Source organism: Phaenicophaeus curvirostris, chromosome 1 (assembly GCF_032191515.1).
Source record: "Phaenicophaeus curvirostris isolate KB17595 chromosome 1, BPBGC_Pcur_1.0, whole genome shotgun sequence".
NCBI classification, from domain to species: Eukaryota; Metazoa; Chordata; class Aves; order Cuculiformes; family Cuculidae; genus Phaenicophaeus; species Phaenicophaeus curvirostris.
Window position 1 is genome coordinate 43,366,299 of NC_091392.1, and position 21,569 is coordinate 43,387,867.

The 21,569-nt window shown below is 50.7% G+C and overlaps 2 protein-coding genes and 2 non-coding genes across 6 annotated transcripts in view; 3 read left to right on the forward strand and 1 right to left on the reverse strand.

Annotated features, from left to right (window-relative positions):
• SYNGR1 (synaptogyrin 1) overlaps positions 1-21,569 on the reverse strand; it is a 360,929-nt gene that overhangs the window by 14,146 nt on the left and 325,214 nt on the right. Inside the window, exon 2 of one of the 3 annotated variants that reach the window (XM_069855974.1) lies at positions 3,897-4,011. In XM_069855974.1, the coding sequence (XP_069712075.1) occupies positions 3,897-3,995 (99 nt within the window). In that variant the 5' untranslated portion in view covers positions 3,996-4,011. Of the gene's footprint in view, positions 1-3,896; positions 4,093-21,569 lie in introns of those variants that run through there. The other 2 variants (XM_069855964.1, XM_069855984.1) reach the window with 2 other exon arrangements.
• On the forward strand, positions 9,952-18,081 carry RPL3 (ribosomal protein L3). The gene is made up of 10 exons (XM_069855930.1): positions 9,952-10,004; positions 11,775-11,967; positions 12,524-12,692; positions 13,613-13,748; positions 14,971-15,157; positions 15,569-15,729; positions 16,013-16,114; positions 16,597-16,692; positions 17,135-17,254; positions 17,965-18,081. Exons 1-10 carry the CDS (start codon positions 10,002-10,004, stop codon positions 18,007-18,009), a joined length of 1,212 nt encoding a protein of 403 aa, XP_069712031.1. The 5' UTR covers positions 9,952-10,001; the 3' UTR covers positions 18,010-18,081.
• On the forward strand, positions 15,270-15,362 carry LOC138716917 (small nucleolar RNA U83B). The gene has a single exon (XR_011336785.1). It is a non-coding gene; the product is annotated as a small nucleolar RNA U83B (small nucleolar RNA).
• Positions 17,502-17,591, forward strand: LOC138716918 (small nucleolar RNA U83B). The gene has a single exon (XR_011336786.1). It is a non-coding gene; the product is annotated as a small nucleolar RNA U83B (small nucleolar RNA).

Consider the following 21,569-nt stretch of genomic DNA (forward strand, 5'->3'; position numbering starts at 1 on the left):
GGAAGGAAGTTGTTTTGTCCTTCTTCACAGAGAGGTGGGGAAGCCTCCAGGATCTTTCAGCAGCATATTGCTTTTACTGTGCAAGCCTCAGTCCAGACAGACTGGACAAATCCCCTCACTGCAAGATCCAGGGGCCTTTGGAGGTATCCTCAACAGAGACGCTCAGGAGGGACTGCTCCATAAGGGCTGCCTCCCTGCTCTACAAGGTTTCATCCAGGCAGCAGCAGAGAAATGGCTCACACTATGGCTGAACATCCAAACCTAACATGGGCACTCCGTAGGACCACCACCACTTGCCAGCACCCACACCAGGCAACCTTTCTGGAAGAAGATGCATACTTATTCTGCTGTGCCTGACTTCTGAAGCACCCAAGAAACCTGAGCTGCCTCACAACACTGTCATGGTGAACAGATGCTCCAGAATTACTAACCTTTTTCCATAGTTTAGCATCCTCCTTGTCAAACCTATCCCATCTCCTCTTCAGCGAAGAACAACATAAATAACCTTCAGTCACCCCATCCACACCTGATACTGCAGCTCTCCCTGGAGATTTGCTGCCATCTCAGTTGGGCTGCAAACTCCATGGGCAGGAGCCAAGTTCGCTGCCTGTTGGTAGAAAGCCATACGCACCTCAGTGCCACCATAAAGTCTGCTAAAAGGCAGCACGACCGGAGCACAAGGTCACTATCTGGGGAAGCGATCACGAGAACTTCTGCTCTCAGTGGAAGTTCATCATGTGAAACAGGATGAAAGGAGCCTCCAGCTTGCCCAGGGGAGATGATGGACCACCCATGCCACGTGCAAGGCAAAGGCAAATGAGATCTCATGAAATGGCCAGTAAGGTGCTTCCAGTGCATGCCAGAATGGGTGAAAGGACGGGCTCTCATGGGGATCACGAGGAGGGAGAGCCCTTCACCACCAGAAGGGTTTGGCTCATAGAGCCTGGCTAAGTGCGGATGTGATCGCAGGCTATAAATATACCAAGGGGAAAACACCAGGGAAGGAAAAGCACCATTTAAACTGAAGGGCACAAGAGCACAAAAGCAAATGGATAAAAACCCAGCCCTGAATAGATTTATGGTGGAAGGTTCTGACCACTGGAACTGCTGAACCCTTTCCCTGAGGGAGTGAGAAGAGCAAAAAACCCATGAACTTGTCTTTTTGCAGCTAAGTTCAACTAATTTATGGGAAGGAGCCATAAAGCGTCTGGTGCTTGTGACAGTCTGAGATAGAACTTCAGTGTCCATGAGGACCCCTCTTGGTCTCAAGACAGAAAAAAGATCAAACCCACATCTAAATATCTGGGGTGAGCTTCCAGCTCCCCAGCTTTGCAGAGGGGGAGATGCCTGGGAGGACAGACAAGACTAAGCCAGTGGAAAAGCAGGAGAAGGACCTCGTATTTCTGGAAAAAAGAGATGCATGCTTAGCCTTGCACCACAATGGCCAGGCCAGCCTCCCTTGAAGAACCGCTGACCTGGAGCACCTCCAGCTCCTGCAAAAGGACATTAGTTTCCACAGCCAAGTGAAGTGCCTGGGCTGAATCCCATCCTGTCCTCTGTCAAGGTCAGATGGGCAGAGGAAAACAACGTGAGATCCCAAGGAGATGCCGGTCCCCAGGAAGTGCCCCTTGCCTGGGGAGACCTTGCAGGGCATGGGTCTGAGCTCGGCAAGCAAGCCAACAGTGTTTGAGATATTTTGAAGCAGAGTAGGTGCCTAATCAAAAAATAAACATATTTCCTGTTCTCTCTCCCTCACCTGGTGTCTCCTAGAAGCCAAAATCCTGCAGTGCTTGGATGACGGGGTGGGGGGGGGGAACTCACCAGATCGAAAGAGAGAGAAAAAGAGGAAATTATGCCACAGAGATTAGCAGCGGGAGAGCCTTTGTAGGTCACACCACGTCCATCATTCCCAGACACACAGGCTGGCTCCACTCCAACTGCCCAGGAGCAGGGGCTGCGCATATCCCCTCAACCAGCATCCAGTGGCTGCGCCGCTGCAGCCAGCTCGCTCCCAGTGTGATGTGCTGTACTGTAAACAAGCTTAAGCGGATGGACGGATGGACAGACTGCCTGCATTAATCACACCCTCAGCTCTCCAGCCACTTTCCGAGTCACGTCACCCAGAGGGGACATCAGCTACCCAGCAAGCCAGAAGCACCAGGGCCACCTTCCCTTTTGCCTGCATGTTTCCCCTGCCTGGCACTGGTTTTATTTTATTTTCCCAAAGCCAGCCTGACGCCTCTCCTCCTTGCTCCGGTGCGCATGTGTCTCCTCCATTCCCTCTCCCTGCCCTCCCTTCTCCGTGCCCAGTGGAGACCTCAATCTCTCTCCTGCCGCCTCGGTGCTGCAGCTCTCGCTTCCTTAATCCCAATGACCTTCTTGCACATACACGTCGGGCAGCCATAGGACTGGCATTCTGGAAAGAGGGAGAGACCTTCCCCTGGCACTCCTTGCCTTTCCCACCACCCTTATCCCCCCTGTCCCCTTCCTCACAAATTATGGAGGGGAAAGCATTTTAGGGAAAGGAGGTTGAAGGAAGGGAAGAGAGGATGAGGATAAAACGCAGAGCATCATCCAGCCCCCACAACTCGCCCCAGCACAGCCAGAGCCCAGCACCCCTGAGCCCCGACGTGCTGGAGAGCCACGCCAGGACTGCAGCATCACCCCCAGCTCCCTCTAGTTACCCCGTATTCTGTGTGCCCCCTGCACCTACCGTAAACACAACAGCATGGGGGATACAGGGGGGGAAGACACTACCCCCACCCCCAAAACAGCAGAGATGGAGACTGGGTCATGGCCCAACCCAGCTCACCCCCAAATCATGGTGCTCTCACCCCATGTGGCCCTATATCCATACACATGGACATACATGTACATACGGCTGTATATCTGTGTGCATACGTGTATGTGCATTTACATGAAGGGATTATATATATGGAGATACATAAAACCAGGCACAGATCCATATATCCAAACATGCATGCATATATATATGGAGATATAGCCATAAATGCTTATGGAAGTGTATGTATCTAGATGTGTATGGATCTAGATGTGTGGAGACTTATCGACTGACATATGCCTATCTACATATGCGGGATACACAGACCTAGACCAGCATATATAAAATACATAGCAATAAATATAAAATCATAGAACGGTTTGGGTCGGAAGGGACCTTAGAGATCACCCAGTTCCACTCCCCCTGCCAAGAGCAAGGACACCTTCTACTGGATCTGACTGCTCAAAGCCTCCTCCAACCTGGCCTTGAACACCTCTGGGGAGGGGGCAGCCGTGACCGCCCTCGGTAATATAAGGGATGAGATAGAAGGTAGAAGATAGAAGGTAGAAAATAGATAAAAGGTAGAAGATAGAAGGTAGAAAATAGATAGAAGGTAGAAGATAGATAGAAGGTAGAAGACAGATAGAAGGTAGAAGGTAGACGATAGGTAGAAGGTAGAACAGAAGGTAGAGACAGATAAAAGGTAGAAGATAGAAGGTAGAAGAGAGATAGAAAGTAGTAGATAGAAGGTAGAAGATAGATAGATAGATAGATAGATAGATAGATAGATAGATAGATAGATAGATAGATAGAAGGTAGAAGATAGATAAAAGGTAGAAAACAGATAGAAGGTAGAAAATAGATATAAAGTAGAAGATAGATGGAAAATAGAAGGTAGAAGATACATAGAAAATAGAAGGTAGAAGACAGAAAGTAGAACATAGATGGTAGGAGATAGAAGGTAGAATAGAGAATACTATACAGTTATAACAACGTATAATGATACATAACGTAGAACATAATGATTCTATAAAGCTGTAAGTATGTATATAGGCACAGGCACACGCACAGAGGTTGGTGGAGGGGTCGCCCCCCCGCCCCCCGGGAGCCTTACCCAGGAGACGAGCCGCAGGAGGGTCTGCGGCTGCCGGATGAAGGCGTTCAAGTCGAAGGCGCCGCCGGCCTTGCCCGCTCCGAAGGCTCCCCCGTCCATGGCGGCGCGGGGGGCTCCGAGCCCAGGGAGCCGCGCCGAGCCGTGCCTGGCAGCCCGGCGGCGGCGACCAGCCGCGCGCGCCCGCCCACGGGGACGCGCCGGGAGCGCGCACCGCCCCGCGGCCGCCGGCGCGGCTGGAGGGGGGAGGCGGCCGTGGAAGGATGAGTTTGGCCCCCGCAGAGGAGTAAAGGTGCCCCCCACGGAGGGGTGACACTAGCCCCAAGGAAGGATAAGTTTGGCCCCCAGAGAGGTGTAGTTAGCCCCCCAAAAAGGCGTAAGGCTGGCTCCCATGGAAGTGTAAAGTTGGCCCCCACAGAGGAGTAAGAGTGCCCCCCACGAAGGGCCAAGGCTTGCCCCATGGAAGTATAAGTTTGGCCCCCCCAGAGATGTAAAGTTAGCCCCCACAAAGGCGTAAGGCTGCCCCCCATGGAGATGCAAAGGTGGCCCCCACAGAGGAGTAAAGGTGCTCCCCATGGAAGTATAAGTTTGGCCCCCACAGAGGAGGAAGGGTGTTCCCCCACGGAGGGGTGACACTAGCCCCAAGGAAGGATAAGTTTGGCCCCCACAGAGATGTAAAGTTAGCCCCCCAAAAGGTGTAAGGCTGGCCCCCACAGAGGTGTAAAGTTGGCCCCCACAAAGGCGTAAGGCTGGCCCCCATGGAGGAGTAAGAGTGGCCCCAAGGAGGGGTAAGGCTTGCCCCATGGAAGTATAAGTTTGGCCTCCGCAAAGGCATAAGGCTGCCCCCCATGGAAGTGTAAAGGTGGCCCCCACAGAGGTGTAAAGGTGCCCCCCATGGAAGTATAAGTTTGGCCCCCAGAGGGGTGTAAAGTTAGCCCCCAAAAAGGCGTAAGGCTGGTCCCCATGGAGGTGTAAAGTTGGCCCCCACAGAGGAGTAAAGGGGCCCCCCATGGAGAGGCAAGGCTTGCCCCATGGAAGTATAAGTTTGGCCCCCACAGAGGTGTAAAGTTAGCCCCCACAAAGGTGTAAGGCTGCCCCCTATGGAGGTGTAAAGTTGGCCCCGACAGAGGTGTAAAGGTGCCCCCCATGGAAGTTTAAGTTTGGCCCCCGCAGAGGAGTAAAGGTGCCCCCCATGGAGGGGTGACACTAGCCCCAAGGAAGGATAAGTTTGGCCCCCACAGAGGTGTAAAGTTGGCCCCCACAGAGGTGTAAAGTTGGCCCCCACAAAGGCGTAAGGCTGGCCCCCATGGAGGAGTAAGAGTGGCCCCAAGGAGGGGTAAGGCTTGCCCCATGGAAGTATAAGTTTGGCCTCCGCAAAGGCATAAGGCTGCCCCCCATGGAAGTGTAAAGGTGGCCCCCACAGAGGTGTAAAGGTGCCCCCCATGGAAGTATAACTTTGGCCCCCACAGAGGAGGAAGGGTGCCCCCCACGGAGGGGCAAGGCTTGCCCCATGGAAGTATAAGTTTGGCCCCCAGAGAGGTGTAAAGTTGGCCGCCACAGAGGAGTAAGAGTGCCCCCCATGGAGGGGTAAGGCTTGCCCCATGGAAGTATAAGTTTGGCCCCCACAAAGGCGTAAGGCTGGCCTCCACGGAGGTGTAAAGTTGGCCCCCCTGAAGGTATAAGGCTGCCCCCCACAGAGGTGTAAAGTTGGCCCCCACGGAGAAGTAAAGGTGCCCCCCACGGAGGGGGAAGGCTAGCCCCATGGGAGTATAAATTTGGCCCTGATGGAGGGGTAAGTTGGCCCCCAGAGAGGTGTAAGGCTGGCCCTCATGGAAGTGTAAGGTTGCCCCCTATGGAGGAGTAAAACTGGCCTCCACAGAGGGGTAAGGCTGCCTCCCACAGAAATGTAAGGCTTGTCCCCACAGAGGGGTAAGGGTGGCCCCCACGGAGGAGTAAGGCTGGACACACAGAGGGGTAAGGTTGGCCCCCACAAAAGGGTAAAGCTGGCCCTCATAGAAGTGTAAGAGTGGCCCCCATAGAGGTGTAAGGCTGCCCCCCTCAGAGGGGTAAGGTTGGCCCCCACTAAAAGGTAAAGCTGGCCCCCATAGAGGCGTAAGGCTGGCCCCCATGGAAATGTAAGCTTGGCCCCCACGGAGGTGTAAAGTTGGCCCCCACGGGTCAGACCTGGACGCACAAGAGGAGCGATTGGTGCAGGTCCCAGGATGCTGCACCCCTGACAGGTGCCTGCTTCCGGGAAGAGGTACCAGGTCAGCCTCAAAATTGCACTGCAGCAGGGGCTTGGGCCTTCATTTCTAGCATCCTTCATCCTACAAACACTGCATCCTTGGGAGGAGGCAGCAGGAAAAAGGTCTTTTGTAAACATGGGGAGTCCAGATTTTGGGGAGACCCCCTGATTCCAGGAGGCAAAGACTGCAAGATATTCATCTTGCATCCCTGAGGCTGCAGCCTCAGAGCCACCTGGGCTTCTGTAGCATCCACAGAACCACCATTGCCACTGGCACAGCTAGGGAGGAATGCCTAGGAGAAGCCATCCAGCCTCAGGAGCAGCTCAAGTTCCTTGGCCTGTGTCTTTTGCACAGAGTAGCTGCATACCAGTGATCCACTAGCTTCAGCAGAGTCCCCGATAATCTATATTCATATGAGTGAAATTCAAAGCAAGCTCTTGGGTTGTAATATGGTTCCCTAAGCTTGGCAGCGGAAGCTAAAACCATTTTGAGTCTGTACGCTTCAGCCTGAATACAACAGAAGCTCAACTGCTCAGATGCTTTAATTGAGCAGAGATGCTCTGCACCTCATTTCCACCAGGCATAGCACAGGATATCTCCAGCTCTTCATTATGGAGATAATCAACACAAACCAGGCAGCAGCTTTGCTGGAAGCAGCCAACCAAAGGGTGAAGTGGGAATGCTGGGAACACTCTGTAAGGTCTTGAAAGCCTCAGGTCATCTTCACAGGGCTCAGAAATCAAAAGTCCTAATGTTGAAAGCTAAATCCCCATGAATTTGGGGAGAATAACAAAAGAGGAGAGAAAAAACAAAGAGGGAAGAGGTTTGATTTTGCTAATGTGTGTCTGAAATGCTCTGGTGTTCTTGGTGAACAGGGTTTGGATGTGGCCAAACAAGCCAGGTACGCAGCAAAACCAGCTGTTCCTGCTCCAGACCCAGGCAGAGTGATGGCGCTGCACCCAACCATGAGCACAGAGGCTGACGAAGCAGAATGATCGTCTTGATAGTTTACCTCTTGCTCACCCCTGGCTCACACCTATGCAGAGAGTCAGAGAAGCAAAGGGCAGAGCAGTGAGATGGGGAACGTGCTTGACCTCCTCTAGCACCACTTTGTTTTGCCTGAGTCTGAATCCACATTCTTGGCAAAGTCTACAAGTTGGCTCTATGACTCAAGAGCTCAGTGCAGGAGTTAGAGTAAATATATGGAGGACATAAAAGACCATTTAAAACCTATTCTTGGTTACCCATTAGGGGTAGTGCCCTAAAAAGTGAGTAGTCATACTTTATCCTTTGTGGGACACCTTCTGAGGGGCAGGTTGGAGGCAGAGGACGGACAGCCCTCAATCAAACCCAGCCATACAATCATAGAATGTTTTGGGTTGGAAAGGACCTTCAAAGGCCATATAGTCCAACAGCTTTGTAATGAGCAGGGACATCTTCAGCTAGAACAAGTTGCTTGGAGACCCGTCCAACCTGAACTTGAATGTTTCCAGGGAGAAAGCAACTCTGTTTTGGGAAGATGAGCTGCAGCAACTACATGGCTGGACCTTCGTCCCAGCAGTTTGTACTGGTTCCCTTCCCATTGTCTGCCAGGTTAGGGGTAGGAAATGAAATGTCCTCCAAACAAAGCACCTCTCAGTCTGTATGGGGTTTTTTTTTATGCAGCCTTGCATGCAGAGCCCTTCCAGCAAAGCTTCCAATGTTGGGTTTCACATAACCTGCAGGGACAGGAGCTTGGGAGAACCACTGGAAGGTCTCTGGGAGTGGATTAGGTGTGTTTAACACTTGGATATGCCCACTTTAATTATTTCATGCTAGCTGGATAATCAGCCTCCCCATGCTTAGCTGTGTTACACCTGTGTAGCTGGTGGGGGGAGCTGTGCAGAGGCCATGTGGCACCCCAAAATGTCAAACGAGCAGCCAAGAGTCATTCCCCCAAGGGATCAGCCTTCAGCTGCTGGAGCGCAGGCTGGATGAAGCTCTCCCAACTACTGGGTGCATGTCCTGTGTCTCCAGCAACATGAAAAATGGGGAAGAGGGGACAGCTCTCAAGGCTGGGAGGGTGTCTGATCCTGGTGGTTTTGGGAGGGACCATGTCTCACAGCATCTCTCTCTTGATACCTCCTCACCTGGTCTTCAGCCAGCCCAGCCCAAGCAGGCGGCTCTGCCTGGCCCCATTACCCTCTCCTGCCTTTTATATTAGGGTCCTTCTTTCCTCTCCTTGGCCAGGAGTTGTGGGATTTCTGCCTGAGGACCAGAGCCGCTTCAGGAGATGTGTCGGCTGGAACTGTGTGTTACATCACCAGCTCTGGGCTCCCGAGTTCGAGAAAGACAAGGAACTACTGGAGAGAACCCATTGTAGGGCCACAAAGATGATCAGGAAACTGGAGCACCTCTCTCACAAGGATAAGCTGAGAGACCAAGGTCTGTTCAGCCTGGAGAAGACTGAGACTTATCAGCGGTTACAAATACCTAAAGGGGCAGCTGTCAGGAGGATGGGGCCAGATGCTTTTCAGTGGTGCCCAGTGACAGGACAAGGGGCAATGAGCACAAACAAGAACATAGGAAATTCCACCTGAACATGAGGAAATACTTCTTTACTGTGAGGGTGACGGAGCACTGGAACAGGCTGCCCAGTGAGGTTGTGGAGTCTTCTTCTCTGGAGATACTCAAAACCTACATGGATGTGTTCCTGTACAACCTGCTGTAGGTGAACCTGCTTTAGCAAGGGGGTGGACTGGATGATCCCCAATCATTCTGTGATTCTGCGATCCATTATCCCACAGAGGTGCTCACACAGTTCTCAATCCAGGGAAGTCTGAGGGAGCTTCTTCAGACAGGTCCTATCCAATTTCCCAGTGTTGATGGAAGGAGAGTGAATAATTTATTTCTAGTCCTCCAGCTCCCTCCCTGTTCAGGTTTCCCCTCGGCTCTGCTTTACCTCTACCCTGAAGAAACATTGCAGTGCCAGCTCCCATGTTAGCAACTTTCTGATGTGGGCTGAGCTGGCCAACACCCCCAGAGACACATCTCATCCTGGCAGTGCTGATCCATGTACCAGAACAGCAGAAAATGGAGCAAAAGAAATGATAGCATGAATAACAGCTCCAGACAGGTTCCACAGCAAGTCTTACTTTCATCTCCTTTTTTTTCGTGGCAAAACTCCTTGATAAACAATCCCAGTCCCTCATCCGCTCCTGATAAGACTTGTTCTCCAGCCCCTTCACCAGCCTCGTTCCTTCTTCTGGACATGCTCCTGCAGCTCAATGTCCTTCCTGTGCCGAGGGGCCCCAAACCGAACCCAGGCTTCAAGGTGCAGCCTCACCAGCCCCGAGTACAGGGACACGATCACTTCCCTGCCTCTGCTGGCCACACCATGGCTGATCCAAGCCAAGATGCCATTGGCCTTCTTGGCCACCTGGGCACACTGCTGGCTCACGTTCAGCTGCTGTCGACCAGCATCCCCAGGTTCTTCTCTGCCAGGTGGCTTTCCAGCCACCCTTCCCCAAGCCTGATGTGCTGCACGAAGTTGTTGTGAGTGAATTGCTAAACCCATCACTCGGCCTTGGTGAGTCTCACACAGCTGCCTTTGGCCCATCCATCCAGGCTGCCCAGGTCACGCTGTGACCTCTAAGTGTAGATGCGTTCAAGCACCGCCCCCTCCAGCCCCTCCATACTGTTGCACGCAGGTTCGTCCCGCGCAGGCCACCCCAGAACCTTTCTGGCCCCTCTCCCCACCCGTAGTTCCCCGCCCCGCCCCGCCGACCTCTCGCGAGCCCGGCGCGCGTCACGTGATGCAGGGAGCCTATAAATATCCCTCGCGGGGAGAGTTTCGGCCCTTCCGGCCCGGCGCGGGGACAAGATGGTGGGTGGTGCTGGCGGTGCCGCCGCCCGGGCCCGGCCGCGCCATCCCTCGGGCATCGCCGCCATCCCGCCCCCGGCGGCTGCCCAGCTCCGATCTAGCCGCGCAGCGGCACCTGCGGGAGGCGCCGCGGGGCTCATTTCGGGGCTCAGGCGCCGCGGACGGGCCAAGCATTGCCTTGGGGACGCGGTCGGTCTCGGTGGGGCGGGCGGGTTAGAAGGGCGCTTGGGCCCTCGGCGGGGTTTGCTCTCCCTGTTTGTAGAAGCAGAGGCTCATTGTTCTAGAGAGAGGTCCCGGCTGTAATGTCTGGCTGGCCGGGCTGCCGGATCACAGTTTGTTTGAGGGCTGGGAGCGCGGTCTGAGTGAGAGCCGGCTGCTTGCTTTACTCCCGAGAATACAGCGGGGTCGTGGTGGGGGCTGCGAGCAGTTGGAAAGGCTCACCGCCTTTCTTCTGTAGGATGATATGGATCACTTAGAGAGGGGTCCAGAGAAGGCCATGAAGACCGTCAGAGGGCTGGAGCACCTCCCGTACGACGATAGACTGAGAGAGTTGGGCTTGTTCAGCCTGTAGAAGAGAAGGCTCAGGAGAGACCTTGGAGCAGCCTTCCGGTACTTAAAGGAGGGTTATAGGAAAGCTGAGGAGGGGGTCTTTATCAGGGAGTGTAGTGACATGAATGGGTAAAAAAAATTAAATTGAGAGAGGGGAAATTTAAGTTCTATATCTTAGGAAGAAGTTTTTAACTGTGAGGATGGTGAGGCACAGGTTGCCCAGAGAACATCCACATCCCAGGAGGTGTTCAAGGCCAGGCTGGATGAGACTTGGAACAACCTGGTCCAGTGGGAGGTGTCCCCGCCCATTGGCAGGGGGTTTGGAACTGTATAATTTTTAAGATCCCTTCCAACCCAAACTATTCTGTAATTCTATGAATTTCATGTTTGATTATGTAATTTACATGACAAGGTTTTGCACTGGCAGCCCTTGTCCTGTGCAAGTGTCAATATGGTTCTGTTGTGCCCTCTCACAAGATTAGTAATTCTAAGAACAAGCCCTTTCTGGTCCTGGTGAAGTTAATCTGCTATGGGCAACTTCTAGCAAGTATTTTTATAAAAGACAGGCATTTTTCTTAGTTACTGATTGTCGACTCCATATTCAGCTGTACAATATTTTTGATAAACTTGTGTATAGGGGTAATTTTTTGTTGGGTGGAGAGCTCGATGAGTACAGCCCAGCCTTTCATGGCCCTCAGGTTGCCAAGGGAAGCTGCCAGGCTGGGAGTTGGATAGAAGGTTTTAGACTGTCTCAAAGGTGGATGTTAAAATATTGTTTTACTGCAGCTTTTGAGATGGACATCTGGTTTTGTGATACTTATTTCCATAGTGTCACTGATCCATTGAAGCATATTGTAAAGTTATCTGTATTTATCTGCTTTCTAGGGTTTTGGGGTGTGTTGTAATTCTGGTGACATGCTGAGGCCAAACTACAGCCTGTGTCATTCCCTAAATGGGACTTGATGATGCCTTAATATTTTAAGCTTGAAAGGGAGGGGATGTTGAGGAAATCTAGGAAGGACATGGTTGGAATGTGAGGATTATGTCCTTCTAACATTATAATGGAATTTAGAAGCTGAACAGCTGATACTGACAAGAATTTCTAGAATGCAGAATGTCTTGTAGGTACATAATGTTCGTGTTTCAAGGCACAAAAAGAATTGGCCTTGTCCCTTAATTGTTTGTAAGTGTAGCAAGCACTAAATGCTTCCCTTCTTCTTCTAGTCTCACCGCAAGTTCTCAGCTCCGAGGCACGGGTCTCTGGGCTTCCTGCCCCGCAAACGCAGTAGCAGGCACAGAGGAAAGGTGAAGAGCTTTCCCAAAGATGACCCCAGCAAACCTGTCCATCTCACTGCCTTCTTGGGGTACAAAGCTGGCATGACCCATATTGTCCGTGAAGTTGACAGACCTGGATCCAGTACGTATTAATATTTCTCTGAATAGAGGAGGGAATTAACCTGTTCTTTGAGTGATGAAAGATGAACTATTAGTAGCTCTGAATTTTAGCCCTGGTTTGACTTCACCTGGTTCAGAGCCCTTGAGTGGGGGGAGTATAAAACACCTAAACGCCTCCCATTTCGATGTGAGTGACGTCCCAGCGGCAAGACTTTGGTGATATTTTGTTAATGCTTCTGTTTCTGAGGTGCACAGTGACCTTGGTTTAGCTGTACATTAACAGGCTACTTGTGGTGCCTTTTTCTTGATGGGTGGACGTAAGGAAATTCCCTTTAGCTTTTTTTTTTTCTGATTAAATTCTGAATGCTGTTGTGTAACTCACTGCCGTCCATTTTGCGTATTGAACTTTGTGCATCCTACTGAGCCAGCCTCAGACTTTTGCAAGGCTGTAAATCATATTTGGTAATTTTATCATGCCTTTGGTCAGAACTTGAGTCGTGTAACCTTTCATGTGTATGATTTTTGGGTGAGAAAGAACAGTATTTTAATAGCTGTGCTGTATTTCTGTCTTCATCCAGAGGTGAACAAGAAGGAGGTGGTGGAGGCAGTCACTATAGTAGAGACTCCTCCCATGGTCATTGTGGGCATTGTGGGGTATGTGCAGACTCCTCGTGGTCTCCGCAGCTTCAAGACCATCTTTGCTGAGCACATCAGTGATGAGTGTAAGCGTCGCTTCTATAAGAACTGGTAAGAAAGCAGAGCTTTTGTTGCCTTAATTGCATGCTGTGGTTTAATTTTTTCTGCTGAGTTGCAGGCTATACTGGTGCAGCTTTTCGAGGGGCCTTTTCAGCAATTAGTGTTTGGCCTTAAGAAACCAGCCCAATAATGGGATAGACTGTAGGAATGGCTCTAGGAGGATGACAGCATTGTGTTAGTTACTGCCCTTCTTGGTGTGGAGGTAGCAGTGTTGGGTTCTGCCTGAGAACTCCTTAATGGGCTATGCATGATGATACTTCTCGACGGGCGGACATAAGGAAATCGCCTCTGGCGCTTGTTGTTGATTGTCGAGTCCTGACTGTAGCCCTGTTTTCTCAGGAAGGGGGAAGACAAGTGTTACTTCTGATTGCAGTTCCAGGCACTATTGTTGTGATTTTAAACTATGTGTATTTGTTGAAGTGTGGCTCCGGTGTGTCTAGAGCTTGCAGCCTGTTCCTGATCTTTACAGGCTGAGAAGACATCAAATTAGAGCAATAAAGATCAAATTAGAGCAATAAAGATCTCAAGGGCACAGTAACAACCTCACCATCAGGCATTGCTTGGGCTTACAAGGGGGGGAAGTTACGATTTTCTTAAATGGCTAGCAGTTATCTGACAATTGCTTTAAAGATCTGTTTTTTCTGTTATTGTTCAACATCTCTCTACAGTCTTTTGTCTTCTGTACTGTGAATGTTAGTGTGCTTTGGAATTCATGGCAGCTCCGCTCAGCTCTGGCAAGTTTGCCTCTGTCTGATGAGCTCCAGGCTCCGCTTGCCAGTGGAAAAGAGTATTTAGAAGCTGGCAATGAGCTGAAACCAGTTAAGGTGGCAGCTCCTTCCGCTCATCCCCCCTTTCCTGTGGGGGACTGATGAAGGGCTTAGCCAAACCGTGTCTCTGCTCTGCTCCTGAAGGCACAAGTCCAAGAAGAAGGCCTTCACCAAGTACTGCAAGAAGTGGCAAGATGAGGAAGGCAAAAAGCAGTTGGAGAAAGATTTCAATAGCATGAAGAAATACTGCCAGGTTATTAGAGTCATGGCTCACACTCAGGTAAGTGGCTGCAGGACTGAGGTGTACAGTGGAAACAACCAAAAGAGCAAGTATAAAGCTTGATCCATATTTGTAGGGAGATTCTGCCCTCCCCTGCAGCCTTGTGCTAACTGTTAAGCATGATACAAATATGAATGCTCTTCATTCTGTACAAAACGGGTGTTCACAGGGTGCTTGAGGAGCCACTGCAGTGGCTGCTGGCAGTCTTCTAAAGTGGGTGCTCAAAAGAGACTGCACCATTATAAGAACTTCTTGGACTCAGTCCTGTGCTGATACCACGTAGACATGGTCTCCCTTAGTAAACAGGCTGGACACTTAACTCTGGGATTTGTGCTGTTGGCATTGTTTCAGTCTGTGGCCTGGAGGGACTGCAAACACATGGAGGCTTTTGGTGGTTTCTGTTGCTCAGCTGGAGGAGGTGCCTTGCTGAGTGGTGTGGTGTCTCCCTTATATATTAGTGCTCTGCCAGATCTAATTTAGTTTGACTGTAAGTGCATAACATGTCTAGTTATGACATTACTAATTGTACTAGAATTAGCTTGCTGTTGTAGACAGCAGAGGTGATACTGCATCTGCTGCTGATACTCCTATCAGTCCCTCTGTGCTAAATATAGTACAAGGAACTGTAAATGTAACTACCGAAAGCATCCTTCACTGTATCCGGCTTATAGCTTGGCTTATGTTGGAAGGGACCTTTAAAGATCCTCCAGTCCATCCCACTGCCATGGGCAGGGGCATCTTACAGCAGATCAGGTTGCTTAAAGCCCTGTTGAGCCTGACCATGGACACCTCCAAGGATGGGGCATCCAAAGCTTCTCTATGCAGCCTGTTCCAGCATCTTAACCACCCTCATAATAAGAAGAAAGAAATCTTTACATCCAGTCAGATGTTATCCTCTTCCAGTTTAAAACTTTTTCCCCTTGTTAGCTCCTGTTCTTCCTGGATGGAGTTTGGCTGGGGCTCTGAGATTAGAGACACTTGTCAGATGTGTGTTCCTGTGGGCAGTGAACAACTTCCAGATACCATAACTTGTCATTAAAGCAACAACGCAGCCTTCCCCCTTAATGGAGAGCCTTTTGCTTCAGTGTGGTAAACTTGTATATCATAGAAAATCATGTATTTAGTTGGAAAAAGATTAGGCCAGCACTAGAATGATAACTCTGCTAGTAATGAGGTCCGTCTTAGAAGAGCAGGAGCTAAATTTTATCCCTTTGTTTCCTAGATGCGTTTGCTTCCCCTGAGGCAGAAGAAGTCTCACCTGATGGAGATCCAGGTGAATGGTGGAACTGTTGCTGAGAAAGTGGATTGGGCCCGGGAGAAGCTGGAACAGCAGGTGCCTGTGTCAAGTGTCTTTGGCCAGGATGAGATGATAGATGTCATTGGAGTCACCAAGGGCAAGGGATATAAAGGTAAATGCAGGGAAATTCTCCTCTCTGGCTTGTAGATTTTAATGAAATCCTAGCCTTGAGTTTTCACAAGTGTGTGGGCTAAGAGCTGAGGAGGTAAATCCATACTGCTGTCACAGTTCAATGATGAGACCATGGAATAAGCGCTGGGCACAGCGCCTGACATCCGTGAGGAGTCATTCCATGCTGCCTTCCTTCTGAGAACACAGGCCAGGGACAGCTGGAGAGAGGGAGCATGAGTGGTTCAGGAGCAGGGTGCTTCAGGAAATGTGGTTAATTCCTGGGATGCTGGGTCTGAGCTTCATTTTTGTTGCTCAAGGATAGCAGCTTGAAAGGTGACTTAAACTCTAGTTGCATAGTTTGGTGACATCTTTGCTTGAAAATGGTTAGTGATGCTGATCTGATTTCTTTCAGGTGTTACCAGCCGTTGGCACACCAAGAAGCTGCCCCGCAAGACTCATAGGGGTCTGCGCAAAGTGGCCTGCATTGGTGCGTGGCATCCTGCTCGTGTGGCTTTCTCTGTGGCCCGTGCTGGTCAGAAGGGATATCACCACCGGACTGAAATTAATAAGAAGGTTTGTGCCTCTGAACTGCTGGGAGGAAGCAAGAGCTGGCCAGGGTGTCTAGCTGCACAGCAGCGAATAGAGTGGAGAGTTCTGATTTGGACATTTCACTCAGCTTGAATGTTATCTAGGGTGCAGTAACCACAGTCTGTTATGTTAGATAACCATAAGATTTTTGTATAGCCATGTGTGCAACAGACATGTTTCTTCAAACCTATGTAGAATTCTTTCTGCTTTGGCTGATGTCAGGCCTTTCTCCTACCTTTTACTAAGTAGACATTCTTGGTATTTTTAGATCTACAAGATCGGCCAGGGTTACCAAATCAAGGATGGAAAGCTGATCAAAAACAATGCATCAACTGATTATGACTTGTCTGACAAGAGCATTAACCCTCTGGTGAGTTGTTGCAGCTGCACAGAGTCTGCTTGTGAGCTGCAGTCTTAAGAGGCAAAGGAGCGTGATACAGGCTGCAAAATGATTGAATGAAGAGCTCTTGAGATCAAACTTGGCTGCTGTGGGAGGTGGTGCTGCTTCGTCACTCAGTGTTGTGTAACTCGCTAATTGCGTTTGATATGTGGCAATAGTATAGAGATGTTACAAACCTAGAAGTAGTGCTTGTAAATAAGGAATTACTCAGCAGGGAAAGCAGCTCTTTCTGTTCTGTCAGTGTAGTCTTGTTGCTGCTGTCCTCGGCAAAAGCCTTACAGCAGCAGGTAAATTGCTTTGAGAAACTTGACCAGCAAAAGCTAATCTGAAAATGGGGTTCAGTGAATGTGAATGGCCAACATCTCGAAGTGGAACAAGAACAGGAAGCTGTAGGCACACATGATCACTGGTCCTGTTTTATACAGAGCACTAACCGTTCTCTCCTTGTTCAGGGAGGCTTTGTCCATTATGGTGAGGTGACCAATGACTTCATCATGCTGAAAGGCTGTGTTGTTGGAACCAAGAAGAGGGTCCTAACCCTGCGCAAGGTGAGTAGTGCAGCCTGTGATCAAGTGGGCTGGATCAGCTGAAGTGAGCTGTGCTGTCACTGGTGCAGATACTGCTTCCTGCTGTGGGGACTTGTGTAGCATGGGAAAAGCCCACGCACAGCGGCCCACCTCGTATGAATGACCTTAGGAGTCATGAGGTCCTTTCCCTGGTTAATTCAGTCCAGGGCTGTTCATAGCAAAGAGCATGCTTTAGGCTTGAGAATTCTCCTGGGCCATAAAGACACTGGCCAGCAGACTGGGACTCATCTTCTGGTATGAGCTGACCAGTCTCCATCCTTGAAGGCCAGAGGTGCAGGCTGGCTTGTTGGCAAGTGCTCCTCGTGCAGAATAGTAGCTGAAGTGTGAGGTCAGAGCGACTTCTGAGGTCGTACTGGCAGGTGAAAGGGTGCTGCTGCATATTCACCTGGCATCTCTCCTGCAGTCCCTGCTTGTGCAGACCAAGCGCCGAGCCCTGGAGAAGATTGACCTGAAGTTCATTGACACAACCTCCAAATTTGGTCATGGCCGCTTCCAGACAGCTGAGGAGAAGAAAGCTTTCATGGTAAGGACACGTTTTGAAGCCCGCAGCTCTGTGCTGTGTGTCTGAATTGTCTTTCAGCTAATGGCACTCAGTAGCTTCACCTTTGGGTTGCCACAGGGGCCAACATTTCTTTGAAAACAAATGTGTAGCTTCAGTTTGAGAGGGTCCCTCCTGCCAACTTGAGTTATAACCACAGAGGGGCTTGGGGACTTTCTTCCTTTGTGGCAGGGCTTGATGCCTTGAGGGGCTTTGCCATATTTGGGCACAAGTTGTGCAGTGCTGAGGCACAGAATAAGCACTGAGCAGTATCTGATGCCCACGGGGAGTGTCTCTCTACTGTGTTTCTTCTGAGAGGAGCTCCGGGTGGTGATGATCACAGTGGGTGGCATAACCAGTTTGTCACTTGCTGGAGAAAGCAAGTTCAAGAGTCCTGGGTGGGAGGCCCTTGGGTCAGAGGGTGAATCAGCTGCTTGGAGGCTGCACAGGAGCTTCCCCACAAGGTGGCACCAGCATTTCTTCTCTCATCAGATATTGTGCGCTGTGGCTGTACCAAATTCAGCTTTCCCAAAAAAACTGTAGCTGTTGTGTGGGGGTTAGGTTTTCTGTAACTCTGGGGGCTTTTTTTTTTTTTTTAACCTTAATTTCTTTGCAGTAAGAAGAGAAGAAATTGCAGCATTGTGGTTTGGATGGCTCTTTACGTTGTTCTTTTTTCTTTTTTTTTTTTTTTTCAGGGACCACTCAAGAAAGATCGCATTGCAAAGGAAGAGGCTGCTTAATGTGTGGAATGGTCTTGTGTCCTGCAGCCTATGTGCTCTCAGACCAAAAAATAAACATTTTAAAGACATAAACTTTGCCTCTTGATTTGTACATAGTTGCGTTGAGTCTGGTACTTTCGCTGCAGGCTGTTTGCATGGGACCAACCAGACTACAGAAGCAAGTAAAGGTCATTCATGAGCAGCCAACTCACTGCTGTGTTCCTGTAATGAGAAAGAACCTGCTGTTGCTGGTTTTGGAGAGCAGAGATTTTGGGGCAAGGCTTCTCTGGTTGATTGTGTGAAACAGTAAAGCAGCAGGAACCCTGAATGTGTTTGCAGTTACTGAGGCATTATTCCATGTGTTAACTATCTCCTGAGGGCGGGTAGAGAGCTTCTTTGAATCAAAACGGGATTTGAAATTAATGAAGCTACAGGCAGTGGAGGCATCACTAAATTTTAGGTAGGTGGCTGGTGCTGGCTGTTGCCATGGGAACCCTCCAGTTTCTGAATGACGGAGGGTATGTAACCTGCGCACAGCTCACAGATGTGGTTTGATGCTATTGAAAGCAGCAGAAGGGAGCAGGTAACAAAAATTCTAGCTCACAGCAGCTTGGTATTCCTGCATCCAATTCCCATCCCTGACAAAAGGCGCTGCCTAGTGATAGGAATGGTCCTGCCTGGGAGGGGGAAGAGGGTGGATCTTCTGCATCCCACTAGGAGAGCTGCTACATGCTGCTGCTGTTGTGTTACTGCAGGGCTTGGAATACCCTTGTCAGCTCCTGGGGAGACGGCTTGGCTGCTGTTCCTAGCCCAGCGCAGTGGTGAAGGGCAGATGAGATGTGTCTGCGTGGGGCTGGCTGTATAGCCCCAGTCTGGATGTTGCAGCGAGGGGAGTTGTGGTCTCCTGCCAAGAAAGGCAGTGGTGGCCTCAAGAGCTTGTCTGCCTCCAGCCGCAAGAGTGAGATCACTGGCGCTTGGGACCGAAGCTGGACTGAGGAGTGTGTAAATTTAGGTAACTGCGCTGGTGTATCCTTTGCTGACCATAATTGGAGATGTCAGCAATTGAGGCAATAACCCTCTGTATCTGTGCACTGATGTGTAGTGCTGCTTTGGGACAGACCCAATTTGATGCCATTTGATTTAATTGAAAGGAGGGAGAGGTAGATGGTAGAGAATGTTTCCTGGGGTGGTGCCTAGGAACCCTTTTAAGAGTTAAAGGTGGCAAGGAGGAGAAAAAACATTTACCTTGTTTCCCTAGAAACCAGACTCGATGACTGCACAAGCTGGCTGGCTCCCTGTCAGCCTCATTTAACACATGAACCTGCTGCCTGGTCCCAGCCAAGTGCAACAAGAGAGAGAGGTCTCACCCTCTGATTCTATTTTCTTTTCCCAAGTCCCAAACCAGCAGGTAGGCAGAGAAGAGCCCTCAGTTAGTGTTCCATCAGTGTGGGAAAGTGGAACTTCCAACCTCTGTCCTTGTGGCCAAGATTCTATGAGTGGCTCTGGAGGGTGAGGTTTTCCTGCCCATTATGGAGCCCTAGGTGATCTTTTTGCTTGGCCCAGAGATGGACATCTTAAGCCGCATAAGTACTAGCTGGCTAGCAAGCACCTGGCTCTAAGCCAGCCGTGTCTGCTACTGCTGCTTTAATCAAACTAGGGAGGCATGTCAGGGGAAACTGGGATTATTGGTATAAACAGTGAGGTGTTGGGAATGAGCATCCATGATGAGCTATGTGTCACGCTAATGAAAACCTTTAAAAGCTCCTAATTTTACTAGCTCAGACCTTGTGGTGAGGTGTCCAGTGGAGGCAGGGGAGCTGGTGAATGTGTTTTGAAGTGGCAATGGCAGTGGAGGTAATTTTTAGTCAAATTAGCACCTAATTAGAAGGAAGCAGTCCTGAAGAAAATGCTTGGTGTGTGTCTAGCAGGAGGAGCTGCTTTGGCTTGGGACCCAGTACCTGACTTGAGTGAGTTTGTTCTTGAAGTGATGGCTGCTAAAACACTGGATTCAGGAGGGTGAACCCGTAAAAGTGGTTTCTCGTCCTTTTCCATCCTGAAACCCCGGGGACGAGAGGGCGTCAGGAGGTGGCGCTCCTCCCTCTGTAGATGATGTGAGGGACTTGGCTGGTGGGGCTGGCATGGAGAAAGCCCTGAGTAGCTGTGCCCAGGTCACCCGCGGCTCTGTGGTTCCTCTCGGCCCCTCCAAAGGCCCTTCAGAGTATGGGTGTTATGATTTTATGAGGTGCTGAGGGGTATAGTTTAGTGACTGATAGGAACGATTGGACTGGATGATCCAGTAGGTCACAGAATCACAGAATCACAGAATAACCAGGTTGGAAGAGACCCACCGGATCATCGAGTCCAACCGTAGGTCCTTTCTAACCTAGTGATTCTATGGTTCCATGATTTTATTTAAACCACCTTCTCTTAACATTGAGCTCTTTTTGTTCAGCACAGTTGTATCTCCCAGTTAGCTCCCCATGTGCATCTTCCCTGGTCCAAAATTGCCAGCGACCTCCCCATCAGAAAAGATCCTGCACCCAGGCGATCCTCGAACCATCCTGTGAGCTGCCAGGGGACAGGCACAGCCCTGACCCTGCCAAAATAGCACCAGGCACCGTGGGAACGTGACCTGTTCCAGCTGGTGCCGGGAGCGCTGTGGCTGGGAAGTGGGGCTGGATTTCACCCCCAGCACCCGGGGCTCCCCAGCTGCCACCAGCGCAAGGGTTGAAACTCGGTGCTCCCGGAGGGGGAGCCGCTTTTCCAGCCTTCCCAGGGCGCATCTGGCTTTGGTGCTGCCTCTTTCCCTCACTGGAGATGAAACGAGATGCAGCTGTGATGCCGGAGCGGAGACGTTAGAAGCGTGTGAGGATGCCTGCGGGCTGGAAAAAAAGCGGGTTCAAGTTGGAGGTCTTGGCTCCCGCAACCAGCTTCACAAGTGGCCCAGCTGACACCCCTGCCTCCCACCCCAGCCCCTGCCTTTGATCCCAGTGACAGGCAAGGAGCTTCAAGTCTGCTCGATGGGAAAGAGGGGCTGACGAAGGCGCCCTGGGGGAGCCGCGGCTGGGTTCACGCTCCACATGGAGGCTTTTCTGCTGAGGAGCTCAGCTGGGCTTTTTCAAGCACTGCATGGATTTGATTTGCAGCCCCTCTGGCCCGAGGACTGCTTTCCTACCTGACAGCTCCCTGGATCCTCATCAGCCCTTAGAAGTGCCTGCATAATCTGAGAGAGATGGATGCTGGGGTGGGGAGGGAGATGGTTCCCCATGGGGATCAAGCAAGAGGGTGAATCATAGAATCATGGAATCACCAGGTTGGAAGAGACCCACCAGATCATTGAGTCCAACCATTCCCATCAATCTCTAAACCATGCCCCTCAGCACTTCATGCACCCGCACCTTAAACACCTCCAAGGAAGGCGATGGGGAGTGATGGGGAGTCCTGCTCCAGGACTGCAGCCCCACAGGCACCCCAAGATCCTTGTGCCAAGGCAAAGCCAGAGCTGAAGCTTCCCTCGCCCCCGTGGCTACCGCAGCCTCCCTGCTATTGAGTGTCAGTGGTCCTGGTGCAGCATGGCTTGC